Source organism: Enhydra lutris, unplaced genomic scaffold (assembly GCF_002288905.1).
Source record: "Enhydra lutris kenyoni isolate GAN:26980312 unplaced genomic scaffold, ASM228890v2 scaffoldscaffold152, whole genome shotgun sequence".
NCBI classification, from domain to species: Eukaryota; Metazoa; Chordata; class Mammalia; order Carnivora; family Mustelidae; genus Enhydra; species Enhydra lutris.
Window position 1 is genome coordinate 78,130 of NW_019154236.1, and position 22,441 is coordinate 100,570.

The following is a 22,441-nucleotide window of genomic DNA, read 5'->3' on the forward strand; positions in this document are numbered from 1 at the left end:
CCACGAAGAGGGTCTGGCCTTGGAGGCAGATGCATCAGGCACAAAGCATGCTCCTGACTCCAATCCAGATCCACAGCCAAGTCCCCAGGACCCAGAGAGAGGTGTGCCTCTGGCTCTGGGGCAGGCTGGTGACCACCTTGATGAGAAGCATGTGATGTCCCTGCCTTGTCCCTCACCAGCTGGGTGGCCTAAGCAGGTGAGTTGCCCTCTCCGAGCCCTGCCTACAGTCATGGCAGCAGGGACAATTTCTACTGATGGCAACTGGAAGAGCAGAAACAGCAAACACATCTGGGGAGTCTGTCTGGGAGGTGGAAGGGGTAGGGCTTTGACTTTCATTTGCTATATTTCCATAACGTTTGAATACAGTACTTAAGTGGCCATGTATTAATTTTGTGAATTAGATCAAAGCAATAAAGGTAGTTTTGTTTTGTTTTTACTTTAAAGGGAAAGATACAACCTCCCTTGCAGGTCTTCTGTGAAGAAAAATGAGCCAAGGCTTAGAAAGCACCTGGCACAGTAAATCCTCCATAAAGGCTAGCTGCCCTGGGAAGTCGCTGCCTGCCGGGTCAGGACCAAGGACAGGACGTCGATAACGAAATGACCACCAGGCGGCGCTCGCGGCTGGGTGTCCCTCTCAGAAGAGCAGGACGGGGCAGGAAGGGGTGATTATCTGAATCGGCGGCTCCAGGCTCCCCGTGTCTTCAGGGCTCAGGGGCCAGTGCAACTTCAAAATTAATTCTGAGGTTGCCTTCTTTTTATCATGACCAATAAGGTCATTTAAAACACACCGTACACAATCTGCCCACTGTCTGTATCACAGTCATTGCATAAAACAAATGTAGTTTTAGTATCCAAAAAGCAGAAAGGGTAAAATCTTAGAACAAAAACATTTCTTTCGATAAATCAGATTTACGTTATATTTTTCCCATCTCATCACAGATCAGTGAAAGCTTTCTCACTTACACTTGGGAGCTAAGGCCAAGTGAAGGGAGGGTTTAGCCATGGTCCCTCAGAGACTCAACACCTAGCCTTCTGACTCAGCCCAGGGATTCAGGCACTGTGTTCTCCAGGACTGACAAGTTTAGGTCTGAGAGACAACTGGGAGGCAAATTCTTGCCCCTTTAACACACCTTGGGCATCTACCTTTTCTTCCTGGAGGCAGGTGGCCCTGGGTGACTGACCATCTCCAGTGAGGTAGTAACTGGCCTCCAGCAGCAATGCCTGGAAGGCAAGAGGTCTGGGAGACTAGGGCCTTGAGGCAAGTCTCTTCCCCTCTCTGGACCTCAGTTTTTCAGTCAGTGAAATGGGCCCAAGCCTCTGCCACAGCCCTATCCTGCTGTCCTCCCAGCCAGTATGCAAAGGTTCACAGGATCAGCTCTCCTAACTGACCATCTTACACTGAGGGAGTCCTCAGCAAAGTCCTAGCTGTCTTCCCTCCACTGACTTCACTGAGTTGATTCCTTTATTGCTGCTGGTGCCTCTTAGATCACCCTATCTCCTCCCCACCACCCTAGGGACCTGAACAAAGCAGGCCCTTGCAGGGTTCCCAGGCACATGGGCTGCAGGAACCCTACCCATAGGCCGGAGCTGGCAGGACTGGGCCTATGGCAGGAGTTGCATCTGATAATGAGAACAATTGTGCCTACTGCGGGGCCTGACACGCTCTCCAGAGTTCCATCTGCCCACATGCCTAGGAGGTAGGTACTGGGTTATTCCCTCTTTATGGGTAAAGGAACTGAGGCTCAGAGAGATTAAATAACTCGATCAGAGTCACATGAGGAGCTAGCAGCAGAGCTAAACCCAGGCCTGCTTGGCCTCAACCACTGCCAAGGTGACAAGGCCACAACTCAGCCCCCAAAGCCCTTCAGAGCCCCACTCTGAGAAGCACGGGCTGCCTCCCAAGCCAGCAGCTCTGCAGGCACTGACCGGAGCGCTGGGCGCAGGATGCCGTTGCCGATGACGAAATGCAGCTTCTCCAGGTTGGACGTGGGCCTGTCCTCCAGCATGCTGTTGCCATGTGCCGTAGACTCTCCATCATGCAGCCTCTTAGTCACCTGGACAGAGGGAGGGGACAAGGCTCAGCCCCGGCCGGGGTAAAGTGAGGGGGTCCCTGGCTCATGTGGGAGTCTGCCCACTCCCCTGGAGAGCAGATCCTGAGAGGGGCTGGAAGGGTGGGCTCCCCACCACCATCATGGCCCCAGCCCTGCCCCCTCCCCGACCCTGCGCAGAACTGACATGGCATCGATGAGGCCCAGACAGTTGGGCAGCACCAGCTTGGTGCCGCCTGCTAGGGACCAGGCTCCTTGGCAGGTTCCCTAAACCCTCCGCCTCTCCTGGGGAAGCCCTTTCATCCAGGACAAGGACCTGTTCCTCTGACTCCTGGTGGGACCCCTATCTCTCCAGGGTGGGACACAACTCTGACACCAGCATACACCATGAGTCCAACCACCCAGTCACCATCTCCAATCCCTGGGGCCCTGGTGTCCATGTGAACAGCTCCAGGCCTGGGTTCTGACAGATGTATTTCTCCTCTGTTTCCACACAGCCCACAGTGCCAGCCCACAGTGCCAGCCCACACCCTGCCTGGAGCCCCAGACTGAGAGGGGAGCAGTAGGAGCGTGCCCCTGCAGGCAGGAGGGGTGGAGGAAGGCCTCATCTCCATGGAGCACCCATGGCTATGCTCTCACGCCATCTTCCCTGGATCCCACTGGTGGGCATTTCCACCACCCTCACCCACCAAACCAGGCCCTTCAGATACCGGCAGCAGAGCTGGCATTCAAATCTGGGGCTACGTGGCTGCAGGACTAGATTTGAGCCTCAGATGGGGAAGAGGACAATGGCAGAGGCAAAGCAGACTATGGAAGCCCTGAGGAGGAGTGTGACTCTACTGTAGAGGGGTCTGGGCAGGCTTCCTGGAGGAGGTGATGCGCGGGCAGAAAAGAGGAAGGAGGAATTTTAGACAGAGGAACTGATGTGTGGGAATGTAGGGGGATGAGGGAGCCAGCCCCCTCTACTGCAGATGCCTTGGTTATTGTCTGCTGCCCTCCCCTCCTGCACAGTCCTGGAACACAGGGCCAGGATGGCGCTCAGAAGAGGACAGGTGACTGAATGAGAGTTCAAACAAATTAGTAGCGTTAACGCCCCATGGGCACTCTTACCCCCAGAAAGTTCGTAGTGTCTGAAAGGTCCTTGGATCAAATGCACTGGGTCCCTACACTGGCAGGAAATGTCCTCCCTCTCACCATGTGCCACTCCAGCCCTCTCCAGCTCTCCAGGCCCCTCTTCTGGGAAGTCCTCCTGGATCTGGCCCCAGTCTGAGCTCACTGCCCCCTTCCATGCACTCCTATCTGCCCAGTGGCTCCCTGCACGGTCCAGCCCACGTCCCTGGGAAGAGGCTCCCTGTGGTCCCCAAGCTCAGCCAGGCCCCACCCTGCATCTCCTTGGGCACTCCAGGGTGTGCCCTGACCTCCTCTGTCAGTTTGGACTTCTTCTTCAGGGTCAGGTGCACCAGCTTGTGCCGCATGCTGCTCTTCTTCTGCCCCTCCGGTAGCTGCGTCTGTGGGACAGATGGGGTCAGGCTCAAGTGACTGGACCCCGAGTAATGACAAGGGCAAAGGACACCAGAGCTACGGCTAGAGGCTGGGCTAGCCTCCACACTAATGTTTACGAGGCGTACCCCACGCTGCCACCCTCTCATCCCCCGCTTCCTGCACCAGCCCTGTGATGGACAGGAAAACGGAGGCCCGGGAAAGTGCAGGAAGCTGCCCAGAGCTTGCCGCTGCCTCTGAATGCACAGATCTCGTCCGACCACAATCTGCACTTAGCAGTTTACAAAATGTGTACACATTTGTTCCCACAGGCAGATAGAGGAGGGGCGGGGTCAGGGAGGTGAGGCAGAGGCCAATTTTAGGATGCTCCTTCTGGGGAGCCCCTGAGGCTGGGGACGCCAGGTGGCCATTCCAACGGGCCCAGGAGGACACGGACAGACCTGTTGGGGGCTGGGCCTCACCTCACCCTCACCCTGCAGGGTCTGCAGCTCCCTCTTGTAGGTCTTCTTGCCCAGGGTCTCGTAAATCTTGGTCATCACAGGGATCTTCTCACTGCCATCGCTCATGGCCGTGTGGTACTTGGGCTCAGGGAGGTCCCCCATGAAGCGCAGGATGGTGATCCAGACCGCCAGGGCTGCCTGGGGGCAGAGCCACATCAGGGCACACCGACACAGCACCTGGCTGAGCCTTCCCAGTAGGCCGGGGAGGGTTGGGGAGGGGGCTGCAGGGGGCTGCAGGGGGCTGCCGGGCTCCAGTGCTGGAGCTGAGTTGCTCCCAAGGAGCTCCGCTGCTCCGTGAGACTGTGCGCACGTGGCCCGGGCATCAGGGTGAAGTCCATCCTTGTCTTGCCCCCCGGGGACCTGCCACCTGGGGACCCATGCAGTCCCAGCCCTCACCAGCTGGTCACCCTCATCGTCGTGGAACAGCAGCGGCTGCTTGAGCGGTCGCCGGGTATAGGTGTGCGTGGTTGTGCCCTGGAAGTAGGTGGCAGCGAACTTGGCAAATTTGTACTCGGAGAGGTCTTCCTCGTCCTCGTCAGGCAGGGGAAGCGCTGCGTCCAGGTCCTCCTCCACCATCTCCCTGCGCCCATGCTCCAGATCCTGAGGAGGCCAGAGGGCTTTCCTGCCGTGGGAACAGACTCCGGCCAAAGCCCTCCCCCAACCTGTCCCTGTGGGGCCAGCTCCTCTTGCACAAGGGTGGAACTGGGTCATGCTGTTCAAGACCCAAACAGAGGCTGGCATGTGGTAGGGTCCTCGATACACGAATGAATGAAAGTTTGTGAATGGCCCTGGAGAGAGACAGTGAGTGCTGAAGGTCACACAGCAAGCTAACAGCTGGGCAGGGGCAGGGATCGCACATCATCACTGTTGCCCTTTGCTCAGAGGGGACCAGGTGGACCTTAACATAAAGAGGAACAAAAGGAGGGAGGGCTATCACACTGCGTCCCATCCCCACCCCTGTCCTCGCTTTGGTACCTCAAATCCACTAGGCGCTTGGCCCTCCTGGCCTGGCAGGCCACCCGAAGTCCCCAAAAAGCCAAACATCTTGTCCACCATGTCTGAGTGGTTGATGGGCTCGTGGCGGGCCCTCTCCATCTGCTCCAGGAGCTCCTTCTTCCTCCGAGCCTCCTCCTTCTCCTTTAGCTCCCGCTCTGCGTCCTCACGAGCTAGTTGTGCCAGGCGCGCCTGTCAGACGCGAGGGGGGGTGGCAGCCTCAGGGAGTAAGCCCTCCTCGGGGAGCCCAGGAGTGCCCCTGAAGCAGCCAGGCCTTGGTCCCCACCTCCAGACAGCTGGCAAGGATGGAGCCTCGGGCTTCTCCATCCTCAGCCCCGCCCCATCCCACCCTCACCCTCCAGTGCAGACGGATGCCCAGAACCCGGCTGCTGAGAAGCCTCCAGACAAGTCCAGAGCAATGCCGCCACCCTTCAGGGCTCAGCTGGGAACCATCTCCTCCAGGAAGCCTGACGGTGCCTCCGAGCTGGAGGGGACCCCACCAACCCAGAAATCGCACAGCCGTTAGGTTGAGGCTCTGGACCAGCCCTGTCCAGTAGAAATCAAATGCAAGCCATGTATGTAGCGGCTTTGTTTAAAAGAGTAACAAGAAATAGGTGAATTCTCTAATAATAATATATTTTCTTTAACCCAGTATTTCCAAAATGTTATGTCAACATGTAATTATTATTTTTAAAATAGTACTGGGAGGTTTCACATCCTCCCCCTTGTTTTTCCTGTCTTCAAAATCTAGCATCTGTTTTACACTTAGAGCTCCTCGCCATTCCAAGCTCTCGGTAGCCACCTGTGGTGGGGGGCTCCCAGGCTGCGTGCTCTCACCCCCACTCGGGTGTTTTATGCCCATGTTCTCTCCCACTGGGAAAAGTGTTCCTGAGGGCGCGACTCCCTCACTCTGCAGCCACAGCCCCCTGTACTCAGGCCCCACCCGGGACCAGCACCTGCCGCGCAGACAAGGGCAGGCTGCCTGCACAGGGAATGCTTCACCAGTGCTGCTGGGCCCGTGAGCAGACACCCGTGGGGCTGGGCCACTCAGCTTACCTGATGCTTGCGCTCGGCCTCCTCCTTGGCCCTCTTGGCGCTCATCTCCTTTCGGAGCTTCTCCTCCTCTGCCAGCCGCATCTTCTCTGCCTCCAGGCGCCGCAGGTACTGAGGGAACAGGCCGCCAGCCAAGTGAGCGCCATCACGGTACTTGCTGCCGGCCCCCACCCACCCCACCCTGACTGGGTTCTGGGATGGCGAGTGACCCTGCCAAATAATTTGGCAGACAGGGCAACTGAGGGACCTGAGAATTTCTCCTGGTCACACGGCAGGTTGGGGGCACTGCTGATTCCCAAAGCCAACCCAGATTCACCACAAGAGTGACTGAGGCCCCAGATCCTGCCCTCAGCTGGGAGGAGGGAAATAAGGAGTGTGATTGTAGCTCCTCCAGGTCCCCTGACGAGGCAGGGTCCTGGATCCCCTCTGGAGGTATAGGCCTCAGCTGACAAGCAGGTGCGGTCTGCCGGCCTGAGGCCGAGCAGCACCCTGCAGAGGCCGCAGCCCACCTGGGGCTCAGAGCCCTCACCTCAGCCCGGAGGCGCCGGTGCAGCCTGCGCGCGATCAGGCCCCGGGCATAGGCCTGCACGGTGAGCACGGCCCAGAGCCGGTGGCGGAAGGCCTTGCGCACCAGGTAGGCGCGGCAGCGGGCCTGGAACTCGATGATGCGCTGGCGGGCCAGGCGGTACTGCTGGTGCAGCCTCCGGGAGCGGTGCAGGGCCTGCAGCCGCAGGAAGCCCAGCCGCATCTGCAAGGAGAGCCGGCAGCTCAGAGCCCACCAGCCCTGCCCACCGGACAGTCCGGCACGGGGCTCCAGGTTAACTGTCCCAAACATAGCTCTGCCTTCTCTAGGACCAGGGCTCCCCAGAGTGAGGCTCTGTTTCCTTTCAGACAAGAGTTCTCTAGGGAGAGGCCTTGGCTTCCCTTGAAGGAGGCCCCCCACCCCCAATGGATCCCCATTCTCAGACTAGGAGCCGGCTCCCTTCCTGTCTGCCTCCCCAGCCCAGCGCCCAGGCCACAACCCAGTTACTCTGCAAGAGGTCATGTGACACTGGCTCCCGGCCCCCTCCATGGTCTCTAATGGCCCAGGTGCTCCCAACCAATCAAAACATTCCAGAAAAAAAGCCACAGACTTTGCTGACCAGATGAGAAGAGCCACAAGAAGCCGACTTGGACTTTGGGCTGGAGGAGCGGGAACAGCTAGCAAGGACAGTGGCAGGAGGCCAAGGAGGCCTTGGGCACAGAGACAACCTGCTGCTACGGCAACAGGGCTGGGTTCAAAGGCCTGGTGGGGCAAGGAGCAGCCCCCAGGGAGGCTCACAAGCTCATAGTTCCTCCGGCAGTTGTGGCCCCGCCAGTGCCTCTGGATCAGTGTGGCAGCGTTCTTCAGCTTCAGGAAGTTAGATCTGAAATAGCATCATGGTACAGAGGCTCTTAGATCTGAGAAATAGTGCCCAGAGACAGCCAGGGGACTGGTGGGGTTTTGGTGGGGTTCAGGAGATCAGGGCTGAGTCCAGCGCAGTGTCTCCCAGCTATATGACCTTGGGCAAAGGCATACGACTTCTCTGTGCCTCTGCTGCCTCATCTGTAAAATGGGTACAATACCACCCACCCTGAGTGCCTCACAGCTTCATCACGTTTGCCCACTAAGGTGGGCATTCAGAAGGCATTTACTGAATGAAGAAACATATGAATAATAAGTGAAATAATATAAAGATTAAAAGCTTTGAACACTGTGAACGTCACTTATCACTAACTTCGCCATTTTATAGACAAGGAAAGTGAGATTTGAGGAGTCTGGGACTAGAGCCCATGTCTTCTGCAGGACTCTGAGCGAGCACAGTGCTGACCCCCTGTCCACGTGAGGCTGCTTGTATGGGATGACAGTCCCCTGCGACCTGATGGACAGAGAGACCACATGTCACACAGCAGGTGTCTGCTGAATATAGACGTGAACAGTGGAGGGGTGAAGGCTGGGTACGTCTGCGTGGGACAGAGCCGGGGAGCTGGTGCCTGGGTGTGCATGAACGAGCGAGCAGCTGGGGGTGGGGATGAACAGATGGGCGGACGGACTCACGGACAGAAAAACGGAGGGAAGGGCAGATGAACTGAAGGATGATGTACAGACAGACAGCAGAGGGAGGAGGGAGGGAGGGAGGGGCAGGTTGTGGAGTTGTGGAGCCCAGCTCACACTGCAGAGTCAGCCCTGACCAGCTCTGAGCTGTCCCAGCCATACACATGCCCCTTACAGGGAACACAGGACATGCTCTCTGAGTCACAAAACCTCAAATTTTCTTCTCTGGGAAATTTCATCAGGCATCTGACACACCGGAGTGTCACCCAGGCGCCTCACGGATCCGCGTGTGTGTGCCGGTTTGGAGGGTGTGTTCCATGTCACTGGGCAGATGGGGCCCAGGCAGGGCTGCGTGAGTCACATGTCTATGGTCATCAGTGTTTGCACGATCGTGTGTGTACACTATGCACACGTGTGCTTGCTCCTGTGTGTACACCAGGATGTGTTTATTCCCGGCGTTTGTGCAGGGGACAGAGGCAAGGCCAGCACACGTGCACACGTGTGTGTGTGGGAAAGGTGGGGGAGCTGGTCTCGACACACACCTGTCTTTGAACCCCCGGATGACCTTCTGGAGGAGGATGACTCTGTCGGTGATGGCCTTGTCCCGTTCCACCTCCAGCAGCATGTCGTGGTGGTCCTGGAGGGCAGAGCTCCTGAGCCGGACCCCCACCCTCCTCGCAGGGCCTCCAGCTCAGCCCCCGGCTGCGGCTGCCCCATGCAGGCCCTCCCTCCCTTCCCGTGGAGGCCAGGCCAAGAGCTCCCTGCCCTGCTCTGGCCCCATGGGTAGCTTCCCATGGCCAGGGGTACAGACCTGGCTCAGGGCCATTTCCCAGAGGCCAGGGTGGGACAAATGGCCCAGGAGGAGCTAATCTGACTAGGCAGGGTCCAAGAGCCCACCACTCACACACTGGCTTCATCCCTATGGCCATCTCTGCCGAAGCCCCACTTTCCTCAGTGTCTCTGTCACATGGCTCGCTGACCTGGGCCATGCCATTTCTCTCCTGGTCTCTGTCATTCCTGCTCTGGCCCTCCTTTAGGGACAAAATCCCCCAAAACATAAAGCTGATGGTGACCTTAAAGTGACACCACGGGTTCCCGGGGTCAAGCCTGATGTCCCCCCGGTACCCCCCTGCACAACCCAGGCCCTGCTGACTTCTCTAAGCCTCTCTCCTTACTCCAGTTAGACAAAACCACATCATAGGGTCAAGACAGATGAATGGAAGGTCTCCAGGTGCCAACACCGTGCAAAGTGCTGGGGTGGGGACAGGGGCCCTGCCCTGGGGAGATGGAGCCACATTTGTCCAATAATCCCAGATCACATCACTGTGGACAGGGCCTAGCAGAGAAGCAGCTGGGCCGAGGCTGTCCGAATGAATGAATGAATGAATGAGAAGTACATGTCTGGGCTCCCGAAATGACAGCACATTTCTGGAGAGCCCTGGGAGGTGAGAGTGGGGACAAGAATGGTCCTCAGAGCTCTCTGGCACCAGACACCATCCTGCTGCCCCTTTCCTCCCTTCACCACACAGGCTAGAAGCCCTGCTCTCCACTCCAGGTCAGGGCACTGCCTGGGCCATGGGCTTCTCCCCTCTGAGCCTCTGAAAAGGACGTGACATTCTTATGTCCCAGGGCCACTGTGAGGACTAAACAAGTTTCTGGATAAAAAGCACCCCCTCCTTGCCCAACCAGGCCTGGCACAACAAAGAACGCTCTTTGAAAAGGCTCCAGCGATCTGAGCAGGCAGGGCACAGTGGACATGTTTTTCTGACAATCTGACAAGGACATGAAGGCCCGGGGAGATGAAGGGATTGGCCCATGTCCCCTGAGCCAGGGAAGAATTAGAGGAGCCCAGATTCCCTCCAGCTCTGGGTTGTCTTTTCCCTTCCCTCCTGCAGCTATCCCCAGCTGCCAGGGCCCCGCCCACCCACAGGAGGAAGGAGCTCTGCCCCTCACCCAGGACAGCGGAAATGGAAATGGAGAAGCAAGCAGGCTGGGAGCTCACACTGCTCCTGCTACAGCTGCCAGGGCCCCGCCAATTCCCAGCAAGCTCTACTCCAAGGCCAAGACACCACATGGCCCAGCTCCCAGCCCTGCCCCCTCCCCAACTGCCTCATCCTGAAGTCCGGCCCCATTGAGCTCCAGGTGCTGCTCAGGGATGGTGTGAATAGGTCCCTGTAGAGGACAGAGGAGGGGGACACATGTGGCCTAGCACAGCCAGGATGAGCCCTGCCTGGCAGGAAATCACAGGAGGGGGCCTTAAGATACACTCAAGAGCCCCCTGCCCCCAAACACATCCCATTTTACAGATGGGAACATGAGGCTCAGAAAGGACCAATGAGCAGCCCAAAATCCCAGGGCAGACAACCAACCACAGGGTTCTGATTGAATCCAGACCTCCCTGGTGAACCACCTCTGACCTCATCCCCAGATCATAGATGCTCTTAAAACCAATTTCCCGTCCCCCACGGAGGAGACCTAGCCCCCCGCCCCATCACAGACCACGGGGCAGGAAGATCACAAAGGCCCAGCGCTGACCGACCTGATGCTCAAGCTTCTTTTCAGAGGCCCCAGGACCCCATCCTCACTGCGATGGGAACTCACACATCCACGAGGCCGACAGAGCAGAGGCTACGCTCACCTTCAGGAAGATCTTGGTTTTGCCAATCTGCCAGTCATCATGGGTGCCCAGCACAGCCTCAGCCATGCGTTGGCATGTCCCCCGAAGGTCGTCCTAGGGGGTGCACAGGGAAGGGACAGCCCCACCAGTGAGATAGGCCACCGAGTGTCCCTCCCAAGGTCAAGAGGCAGGACTCTGGCTCCAGCTCTGCATCCCCTGACATGCTGTGTGTCCCTGGCCAGGTCCTGCCTTCTCTGACCATCAGTTTTCTCCTTAGCTGGGCCGGATGATGGTAAAGTTTTCTCCAAGGCTAACATCCAGGGCCCACTGGGCAGTGCTGGTGCTGTCCACTACCCCGCATGCGTGAAGGCCACGCCAGCTGAGCACGGTGACCCAAGTCCTTGGAAAGACCTCTACTGGCCCATCCCTGACTTCCCCAGACACACCCTAGGTGGCTGAGCTAATGTCGAGCCCAGCACGCCGGCCCCACGAGAAAACCAGGGCCCTTGCCCAGCCCGGAGCTGGGCCCCTCCCTCCTGCGACCTCCGTCGCCAGCCCTGTACCTGCTTGTAGGCGGGCTTCACCCCGGGCAGGAGCACACGGTAGCGCTCCACAAACTCCACGAAGCTGTAGCGGATGGGGTAGCCCGCCCGGCGGATCCGGATGGTCTCCATCATCCCCGAGTACCGCAGCTGGCGCACGCACAGGAGACGGTCGAACAGCTGCAGGACGCAGGGCCACGGGCATCAGCGCTGGTGCTCCTGGGGGCACCAGCCCCACTCGGCCTTTTTCCCAGCCACCCGGCAGATGAGAAGCAAGGCAGGCTGAACCCTGGCCTGCCGTTTGAGCTTACTTAGCCGCACAAAATGAAACCCTCCTGCCAGACAAACTGCCTCTTTGGGGGCACAGAAGAGAAGCAGCCTAACTCCCTTTGTGCTACCTTGAGGGGGCTCCCTGGAGGAGGTGGCCTGGGCTCTTACCTGTCAGGAGAAAAGGCACTAGAGGCAGCAGGGGGGACACGGGCAAAGGTGTGGAAGCCTGAAGCACAGGAACGTTTGGGGACTTTATGGGGACTGAGGAGGCTAATGCACGACACGGTCGTGGTTGTACAGGTGTTGGGTGCTTGTTCAACCCCACAGCAGCTCTTCCGACAACTTCTGGCTGCTGGCAATAAGAAGCCTTAAGGAAGAGACAATTGTCCCCATGGGCACAGTCAGGAGGTTGTAGAGGGACTGGAGAGTGCTCAGAGGCAAGGCTGGGGGCAGCAGGGAGTGACCAGGTCGGAGCTGCATTTGAGACCCACTGGCTCTCAATGCAGTCAAGAGGGAGCTGGAGACCAATGAGAAGGTCCTGTTGCTAAGGCTCAGGCAATAGATGCTGAGGTCTGGACCCAGAGAAGGTTCTGGAAGCATCTGAGATCAGGAGAGAGGTTACCCAACTAGCTTGGCAGGCCCCTGGCCTCCTTCCCCCAGACTTCCTGCCCTAGATGGGGAGCGAGAACACTGTGTAACCCTCATGCCCCAGCAGACCCAGTCCTGAGCCCCATGGGGGACAGGCCAGCCCACTCTGGGCAATGTTTTCAGGCTGGGGGCAGGACCAGCACGCAGCTGGCTGGCTTCCGCCACCTGTTTCCTCTCCCTCCAGGCACTTTCCCTGGCCCAGCCCTGGCCTCCCTCCTTCCGTCCCTCCCCAGACCCCTCAGGCCCCAGCTTCCCTCCTGGGCCTCTGGGAAGAGCATAGTGGTAAACAACACCTCCCAGAGCTATGGAAAGAAAGGGCTCAAATGAAGGGTGGCCTGGGCTCCCAACTTCTGGCCTCAAGCCCCTCAGTCTCCGGGTCTGCAGTCACACATCTCAAACGTGGAATCGCAATGGTCCGTCCCTCTTTCCCAGGCTGTTAGGAAGGTGGAATGGGGCTGTGGAGAGACTCTGGCCCATGTCAGGCACATAGAAAAGGGCCAATCAATGTTATTCAGCAGAGTCAAAAAATGAGGGCATCCCCAGCAAGTCAGAGGAATCTGGGAAGGCTTCAAGGAGGAGGTGGTGGTTGGCAGGATGGAAGAAGAGGAGGTTTTCAAATTCAGGGCCACAGCAAGAACCACAGCTGACTCCTACGCCAGGCAGTCTGCATGCATATCGCATGAACGGCCCCCGGGAGCTAAGCCCAGCTAAAGGTGGTAGAGTCAGGATTTGAACCTGAGGGGAGCCCGCTGCAGTCAAGGCTCTTTCCAGGACATCTGCTACCTCCGGAAGTTGGAACTGGTTCTATGTGCCCCTCAGGTGCCCTGCCATTCCCCAAAGAGGACAAAGTCTCAGCCTAGCCCTCACCCTGCCGCTTGGCCAGGTGCCCTCCCTGCCCCAGGTTGCGCCCCGGCTGGCTGGACCACGGACCAGGGCCACTCACCATGGGCTTCTTGAATTCATTGGGCTTGATGCAGCGCACAAAGAAGGGCTGGCAGGCACCCAGCGTGCGCATCAGCAGCTCCAGCGATCGCTTGAACTGGCTGCTGAGTGTGGGCGAGCGCTTCCTGGTCTCGGCGCCCTAGAGGGATGGACCACAGGGATGGGAGGGGCTGACCTGTGCCCCCAGCTCTCCAGGAAGGGAAGCAACAGGGGAGGTCAGCAGGCTTCAGGCCTGAGGGAGGGCCGCCCCTGGAGAAGCCTGGTAGCAGGGCACTTGGGGTTTTCCTGTAACTGGCCGTCTAGGCTGGCTCTGGGCCCCAGAGGCACCCCGGGGCACCCCGTAGGACCTGGGTCTGGAGGAGCACTACAAGGGGAGTGGGTCCCACCCCCCAACACTTCCAGAGTTGCTGGAGGACTCTGGGCAAGGCCCAGCCCCTCTCAGTCTCCATTCTGCCTTGCTGGAAATAAATGAGTAGCCGAACTTGGTCACCTCAGGACACTGAGGTCCTCTCTAGAGATGGGTCAGACAGACCGACATTCAGACCCCGGCCCCACTGCCTCCTAATGGAGTGATCTCACACACCTCGCTGAACAGCCCTGAGCCTGTTTCCTAAGTGGGAACAGTGCCACCTCACTAGCTGTGACAAGGGCTGTGACGATGGTGAACACAGAGTACATCTCAGTAAACAGCAGCCTGGGAACCCATGTGTGTGCTGGGGTCAACGGGGGTGCTCTCCGTGCCCTGTCCCTTCCCTGTGGGATTAGCCGGTCAGCAGCAGGCTCGGATAAGCCTCCTAAGGCGCACAGCTGGCCTCCCGCCGGGTGGTCCTGAGGCCCAGAGGCTCTGAGGCCGGCTGGCCAGCCGCTATCTGGGTGAGCTGGCTAGAACCCCCTCCCCCGTCAGGGTCCCCATCTCAGAATGCTGTGAAACGAGGCAGGGGTGTTAGGGGAGGGCCTGGTCCACAAACAGGAAGTAGGGCATCTCAGACCAACCCTGTGAGACTAGACCTAGAAATCAGACTCAATTCCAAAGTATTTTGATGTTGTTATTTCCTTCCCAGCTGCATCTGTGTGAGAATTTATCAGTGAATTTGATTATTATTGTAAGATTTTATATTTTAAATGAGGCCTAATTTCATCTGACATCCCTCAGCCCTGCCAGCCAGGCATGCAGGTGTAGAGGTGTGAAGTGTATGGTCGGGTGGGGGCAGCAGCGTGTGACACAGACAGAAGTTAGACCATATGCCCCAGACGGAAACAGAGCTTGCTGGGAAACAGCAAACACTTGCTACTCTGAAACATGCCCGGCCTCTGTGTGAGTGCAATTTGGCACAGGTTCTAGGATCTCGCCAGGGAAGCTGGGGAGTCTGCAATGGGGTCAGGCGACTGTCAGGTCTCTGACCCCCATGACTGTCCCAGAACCCCAGCCGCAGCACCGGACGACCTGCGGCTTGGAGGGGGAGCGGGCCGGAGTGGGCTTCACCCAGCCTGCGTTGGAGCCCTTACTCTGAGCACACGCACAGCACAGACACGGACACACAATCCCACACACAGCACACACAGCACACCCGCGCGTGCGCACACCCACACCCTGAATGGCACACACACGACACAAACCTTTCTTAGGTTTCTGTGATCACTCAGGAACTACTTCTGTCTGTCTTCCCTAGGGCTGTGAGCCTGGTGAGGACAGGCAGATCTGCCTTGTTTTCGGTCGTGGCCCAGGCCCTGGCACAATGCCCTGCGGAAGCGGCTACTAGTGTCCACAGGCTCCCAGAAACGTCCGCTTTCCGATTGCTCAGGCCAAACTCTAAGGACTGTCCCCAACTCCTGTTCTTTCATTTCCAACACGTCGAAATTTTTATTGGTTCTACCTCCTGGCTTCTGTCCCCCACACTCCACACCTCCCTCCACTCCTCTATCCACCCGGCAGCCCAGGGAAAGCTGTCAAAACACAAATCCAGAGCTCTCCACCCGCCCCACTCAGAAGCCCTGCGACGGCTCCCAGCTTCCCTCGCATGAGCACCGCCATCCTGGTGAGGCCTGACAGGGTCCTGTGGGATCGGCCCGCTGACCTCCAGTCTCTCTGTGCTTCTAGCCACCCCTGCGTCATGCTCTCCACAGGGATCCAGGCGGGCCCACAGGCTTCGCACTCGCTGCTCCTCCCCCCTGCAGCGCCTCTTCTCCACAGCCTCTGCTGCCTCCACCACCTCCTTATCCGCTTCCTGTAAGGCCTTTCCCCGGGGGCCCCTATTCGACATTGCAAACCTCAGGCATTTTTCCCTCCTCAATTTCTCTCCATCGTATCACTCTCTGATATACTATGTATTCTATTTAGTTATCTGCTTACTAGCAATTTCTCCTCTCTGCCAGAAGGTAAGCTCCACAAGGACAGAGGCTGTTTTCAGTTCTGCCTGGTGCCCTGTCCCCAGAATGCAGGCCGGTATCTGGCATGGAACGGGCACCCCGTTACCCTTTGTGTCTGAAAGCAGGAGCGTGGGAAGGGGAGCTACTCTCACCTCCTGGCCCCCGGGGTTCTGACTCAATTGTATTTCACTGAGGGGAACGGTGGTCCTTTCTGATATTCATGGGTTTCTGGGAGAATCTGCAGACATTTGGAAATGGGGTAAAGGCAGGAGTAAAATGTCCAGAGCTCAGTGTTAAATGACTCCCCAGAGGGGATCTGAGGGGCAGACACCTGAGCGGGACATGCACACGGCTGGGGGCATACAGGCAGGACAAGCCACCTGCATAAAGCTTGAATCAGGGCCTGGGGACATGTGACTGGGGTTAGACATCAATCGGGGGGCTGGATGGCCTGGAAGAACCGCGGTGCTCATGGCCCGGCTGGTCCCTCCAGCAGCACTGGCTGGGATGGGGCTGCCCAGGGCCACCTCGGGAGGCAGACGCTAGAGTCAAAGGATGGAAATCTGGGGGTTGGAGAGCAGCATAGGACGTGGGTTTGGATCACTGGAAGGAGGTGGTGTGGGCTTCCACTCCAAGATAAAGCACTGTCATCAACAAACTGTGACTAAATACTTCACGCTTCACCAGATTTCCATGTCCCTCTAACAGAACTAGCATGCTTCCAGCAGTCCCCAAACCAGTTTTCTCTCTGAGGAGGGGCGGCGCGCACAGAGACAAAGCAGAGGCTTACAAAGCTTCCCCTTAGCCTCGCTTGTGTGGGACTTTGGATAAGTTCCCATACCTCCCTGACACAGACCTGGACCAAAGTCCCATGTGTCACAAACGGTGTGACCTTGGGCCCGCACTTTGGGTCTCTCTGGGCCCCAGCTTCCCTGTCTCTAATGTGGGGACAATACTAACTACTTGCAGGGTTGCTGTGAGGAGTGAGGGAGGTGAGAAATGGAAGTGGCTAGCTCACAGCCTGGCCCAGGAAAGAAGATACAATCATGATCAAATGCACCACTGTTGTGTTCTAACTCTGTGCTCCAAAACTCCCTCAAGAATGAGCCGTTTCTGAAGACCCCAGGGTCTTCAACTTGGACCTCCCCATGGTTCCTCAATAAGTAGGTTCTAGTCCTAGGGTCCAGGGAAAGAAGCCTCAGAATAGGAAAGTTTATGGAGAGGTTCCCAGATGTCTCCAGGTGCTTTGGAAAGAGAGGAGAGAGGGCAGGAGGAGAAGACGAGCTTCCATGATCTTCCAGGGCTGCCTAAGACCAGGAGGAACGGCTGAGCCTGGGGTGGGGGTGGGTTGGGGACTGGAGGAGAAGAGGAAAGAATGGGGAAGAGCCCAATGCCAGAGGACATGGGAGACCTGGAGTAGAGTCCTGGCTTGGCCCCCGGCTCATGGGGCATGCTGGGCAAATCTTGCCTCTATTTCTAGGACTCAGTTTCCTCCTTTAAGAAATGGAGAGGCTCACAGTTCACACAACTCAAGAAACAAAAAACCACACAAAACCACTCCACAAACCACTCCACAAAAAAACACACTCCAAAAAAAGAAAAAAGAAAAGAAAAAGCCGGCCCTTTCCCCAAGCCTCAGAGCCACAGGGGCAGAGGCCACAGCCTAGCCCCAGGGGTCACTGAGGCATGGCCCGCCATCCACTGGCCCCAGACAGGGGTCTTTTACCTTCACGGAAGCTGCCGACTGGCGAAGAGTGCCGGATGAATAACCACAGAGAAACTACAACAGGAACCATAGTGCAGGGCCAGATGGGGTTGGGGGCAAGGAGAACGTGGTGGATCAGAAAACAGAGAGCAAAGTCAGGGAGACAGGACAACTCTTGGGGCAGAGGTCTGGGCTCCCAGGGATTTGGGGAAGTGCAGGTACCCAGACAGGCACTGAGGGGACAGTGGCTCTGCCCTCCCTGCGAGTCCCTCCGAGTGCCCTTCAGGAAGCCCTAGGACAGGAGGAAAGTACGAAATGAAGAGGCATAGAATCACACAGGAGACAAGTCTGCCAGACTACCACTCTAGGGACAAAGGAAATGCTGAGGGTGGGAAATTCTGGACCCCTGTATGGGGCCCAAGGCTGGGCCGCCCATGCCTGCTGCATTTGGGTCTCTGAACACCCACATCCATCACATCCTCGAGGCCAGGTGTGCCCCCTTCTCCCAGGCTCCCTAAGAGCTGCTGGAGGTCCAGCTGGGGGGACCTCCATGGTAAACCATGTCCCCATCAGGCTGTGCTCTGTGACCTCTCCTGGCACCCTTCTCTGGGGCAGTAGGAAGACCAGACGGGAGGACCATGGAGGCCCCAGGGCCCCGTTCTGGATCCACAGCAGAGCGCTGCCCTCACTCTGGGGTCAGAGGAGCCCAGCCGGAGCTGTTGGACAAGGGTGGGCCTAGGCACCAGCCTGGCTTCTGGGGGCCCTTCCTGCCTGGTAGAGACCCTGCCCCGACATTACCATGGCGACGTCAGCCTGGAAGATCTGCTTGATGAACTTGTTTCTGGAGGAGTGGACCAGCTGGATGATGTCTCCGTGCAGGGTGTCCCGGTTCTTCTCCAGGAAGCCTGGGCAGTGGCAAGAAGCAGTGGGTCACACCTTGAGAGCTCCGGCAGCCTCCACCTGACAACACCAGCCGCTCCCCAAACCCACAGTGTCTGAGCCCAGAAGACCCTCAAACTTCGCTTAGTTCAACCACATCCACTCCACAGCAGGAGACACAGAAGCCCGGCTTGCCCAAGATGATGGAGAGAGCAGGGGACAGAGCTGGCCCTGGAACCGTACCTCCCTCCCCACATGCACCCCGCCCCCCCACCTGTTCAGAGAGAAGGGCTGCAGGCCTCGGCCCCGGGGAGGGCAGGGCTGCCTTCCTCGGGGAGCTACCCAGTGCCTGCAAGGTCAGCCTTATTCTTTTGAATGAAGGCACGGAAGCCCCAGTTAAGTAAGTGTGTCACCTGGGAGAGAACACATGTTGGGCTTCACAGCTAAGAGCAATGGCATTTAAAACACCGTGTACTTGAACAGTGTGCTATGTTCCACAAAGTGCCCTCCCAGCACCCTCTATCCAGGGGGGTGGGCGGGGATTATCTTCCCCATCCCACAAGGGAGGACACCAATGCTCAGAAAAGCAAGCTGTCTGACACCACACGGCAAGCCACGGGCAGGATTGAGACTTGAACCTAGGACTCCTGGCTCCTGGCCCCAGCCCAGGAAGGCTCACTGCACCTCACAGACCCTCAAGAGGCCTGCCAGTCCCAGGGACTAAGGAGTTAGGGACTGGTTAATGGGGCGGGCAGGGGGCGGCTCCTGCTAAGGCTGACAGAAGACAGAGTGGCCCACGACTGGGGAGGCCTGATGAGGAAGAACACTGCAGAGAAGCAGCACCCTTTTCCCTAGGACTCAGGGTGCCCAGGCTTGGGGACAGCACAGAGACATAGCACTGGGCTGCCCACCTGGCATCTGGGGAAGGGGAGTGACAGAAGGAACCCAGCAGTGGAAGGGTAGATTTTGGAGCTGGGAAGGAACTGTCGGCTCTAATCAAAAGTCAACAACAGACTCACTCTGGGGCCCTAGGATGGTCCCCCTTCTGGACCTCAGCTTCTTCCTGTGTCAGATCGGAATGACGGTACCCACAATCTCTTGCTTTGCCTCAGATCCCCTAATACCACCTGATTCGTAAATAAAATGCTGGATTAAAACAGTGCTTTGTGAGCCAGGAAATGCTGGCCAAACTGTTTAAAGCAGCTCAAAACTGGCTAGTGACCTTAGGCAAGTCATTTCCCTCTCTGAGCCTCCGTTTCAAATCCATGAAGTAGATAAGCCCCATGTTCCCTCCAGATCTAACATTCTATAATTTTATAACTTTGCATCCACCCAATTTTCCCATCTCTATGCTCAGCAACAGCACGAGGCCAGACACAATCCTCTGTTACTCCCGACAACAGACACTTCGGTTTGGCCAAAAGTCCTTCAAACTTAAAGTTGGCTTCCTTCCTTCTAACAGCGAGGTTGGATCTCACAGTCTAACAGCTGGGGAGGGCCAGGCAGGCTTCAGGTCCCGTCCCTGCAGCACAGCTCACCGATATACTTGTCAGCCTTCTGGGCGATTCCACAAGGGAGTAGGAAACCAGTGGCTCTTTGCTTGTTTTGAATTTCACTGGCCTTCGACCGCCGGTGAAACTCTCAGAGGCTGAACATAAAAGCTCAATATAGACACATGCGACAGACGAGGCCCTTCAGACCAGGGTGGTGGGGGCAGAGTTGCAGGGGCGCTCTGCAGGAATTCCAGGTGGGGTGACCCTGACTGTGGGCTGACCCTCTCCTTCACCGCTAGCTTTAAAACAGAATCCAACTGCACAGACCAACCGCATGGACCATGCAGCCCGTTCAACGCTCACACTTGGTCTTGGTGCTCAGAGTCCCAGTGGGTCTCAGGGCTGGTTCTAGGCCCGGCTTGGCCCCTAACCGGCAATGTGATGGAAAGACCGTTAACTTTCCCTTTCGAGCCTCAGCTTCCCTCTCTGCAAATAGGAGCACGGAGCCCACCCAAAAGAATGGAAAGCAGGGACTCAAACATATTTGCAAACCCATGTTCACAGCAGCTAAAAGGTGGAAACAACCCAAATGTGCATCAAGAGATGAATGAATTTTATATATTAAATATATATATACATACACATACGTGGGATTGACACCTGCTACAACATGGAGGAACCGTGAGGACATTATGTTGAGTGAAATAAACCAGACACAAAAAGACAAATGTTGTACAATTTCACTTAGATGAGGTCTCTCGAGTAGTCAGATATATATAGAGAGAGAATAGGATAGAGGTTACCAGGGACCGGGGGAGAAGGGCAAATTTTTGCCTAATCAGTATCTCATTGGGAGCAATGGGTAGGCACTGGAGACGGGACTGTGGCACATACCGTGAGTGTATTAATGCCACTGAATTGTAATCTTAAAAAACTGTTAAAACAGTACATTTTACATTATATACACTTCACCACCATTTGTTAAAATCTCTAAAAGAGAGGACCCAGGGGCGCCAGGGTGGCTCAGTCGGTTAAGCACCTGCCTTCGGCTCAGGTCATGATCCCAGAGTCCTGGGATGGAGCCCCCACACCCCCACCCCACTGCCAGTTGGGCTCCCTGCTCAGCAGGGAGTCTGCTTCTCCCTCTCCCTCTCCCTCTGCCCCTTCCCTTGCTCAAGCATGCTTTCTCTCAAAAAAAACAAAACAAAACAAAATTATAAATAAAAGAAAATAAAATCTCTAAAAGAAAGAAAGAGCAGCAGACCCAGGGTTTCCTAAGGCCCCTTCGGGCTCTGCTCCAGGCCCCAGCCCGACCCGGGGAAGGAGCAAGGTAAGGGCAGGAGAGGGCCCAGGCAAAGAGACTCCAGCCCCAGACCCCGCTGTACCTTGGCTCTCATAGTAGACGATGCCTGCGAAGTGGTTGATCCCAAACTGAGTCTCGTGGTTGTTCTTAGGGGGGACGTAGTTGGAGTTCAGCTTGTGCTGGGAGTTCAGCTTATGCAGCATGGTGGTGTCTGTGCCCTGTGGGAACCAATGGCTGTGCTCAGCCCCCCTCTGCCCCAGGTCCTCCTGACTCCACTGGCCCAGGCCTTTGTACCCGCTCTTCGGTCTTTCTCAAGAGCGTTCTCCATTTGCACCCCACACAGGAGCTCTCTGGGCCTCCACTTCACCGGGCCTCCACTTCACCATCTGTTAGGTGGGTGGATTGGAACTACACTACCTTGAGCATTCAGTCCAGCTTAGAAAATCTATTTCCCACAGTGAAAATCATGGGAGCAGTCCCTCCCCCTTTCTGACACCCATCCCAGGTCTGGAGCACCTGCTCTGTACCAGCTACACGCTTAGATCTCCATCATTTGGTCCAGGACCCCATGGACTGCAGGTGATCCCCAAATGTCAGAGGAATGCACCTGTCCTGGCCTCAGAGCCACCCTGAGAGGCACATATCATTGGTCCCATTTTACAGATGAGGAAAGCGGAGGCTCAGGGTGGAAGGGGGTGTTTTGCACAGGCGTCCAACAATGGGCAGACGCACCTTGGGGAACTTGCTCTCCTCGTCGATGAGGGAGATGATGTTCATGGGCTTGTTGGCGATCATGTCCAGGGCGTCCTGGTTGTCGGTAAACTCGATGTGCAGCCAGTCGATGCTCTCCAGGTCGTACTCCTCCTGCTCCAGCTTGAACACGTGCCGCACGAAGAACTGCTGCAGGTGCTCGTTGGCGAAGTTGATGCACAGCTGCTCGAAGCTGCAGGGGGCACAGGGGGCACAGGGGGCGGGCGAGGGGCTGAGCAGGCCTGGGCCCTCCGCCCTGCACGTCCTTGGCCATGCTGTGCTCCCTGTAATGACTCCCCAGTCTCTGAGGCAGGCAGCAGGGCCCAGTCCCCCACCCTGGAGGTACGGAAGGGGACACGGAGTCAGAAGGCGCAAACGGCTAGAACCATTTCCCCGCATGACCAGACCTGTGAGCTGACTGATAGGCAGGGGCACCAAATCCCTGTAGAGACCTGGCGGGGTTGGGGGGCTGGAGCCATGGCCCTGGAGGGCAGGGGCGGGGCATGAAGAGGGATCCAAAGTTGTCAGCAGAGGTGAAGGGGGCTGATGAGATTTAGCAAGTGACCTCCTGAGGGCCAGCATCTCTGAGTCACTAACCCAGTGCTCTACCAGGTGACACTGCACATATCCACTATGGGTGTTTGGGTGGAGGTGGGGGGCTTGGAGACATCCAGACATTACAGGAATTGAAGTGAGTTGCTAGGAGTCACACAGGTGGGCAGTGGGTGGGGAGGCTGCCCCCAGCCCCGGGATCCAT

At 57.2% G+C, this 22,441-nt stretch overlaps 1 protein-coding gene across 1 annotated transcript in view; it reads right to left on the minus strand.

Moving 5' to 3' along the window:
• Positions 1–22,441, minus strand: part of LOC111140077 (myosin VIIA) — a 63,569-nt gene that overhangs the window by 23,507 nt on the left and 17,621 nt on the right. The window contains exons 11-25 of the mRNA XM_022492464.1: positions 21,667–21,877; positions 21,017–21,152; positions 18,058–18,164; positions 13,189–13,326; positions 11,349–11,507; positions 10,807–10,899; positions 8,711–8,805; positions 7,416–7,500; positions 6,624–6,842; positions 6,098–6,205; positions 5,024–5,233; positions 4,445–4,648; positions 4,010–4,186; positions 3,467–3,556; positions 1,927–2,054 (exon numbers count right to left, since the gene is read on the minus strand). Of these exons, the coding sequence (XP_022348172.1) occupies positions 1,927–2,054; positions 3,467–3,556; positions 4,010–4,186; positions 4,445–4,648; positions 5,024–5,233; positions 6,098–6,205; positions 6,624–6,842; positions 7,416–7,500; positions 8,711–8,805; positions 10,807–10,899; positions 11,349–11,507; positions 13,189–13,326; positions 18,058–18,164; positions 21,017–21,152; positions 21,667–21,877 (2,160 nt within the window). The remainder of the gene's footprint in view (positions 1–1,926; positions 2,055–3,466; positions 3,557–4,009; positions 4,187–4,444; positions 4,649–5,023; positions 5,234–6,097; positions 6,206–6,623; positions 6,843–7,415; positions 7,501–8,710; positions 8,806–10,806; positions 10,900–11,348; positions 11,508–13,188; positions 13,327–18,057; positions 18,165–21,016; positions 21,153–21,666; positions 21,878–22,441) is intronic.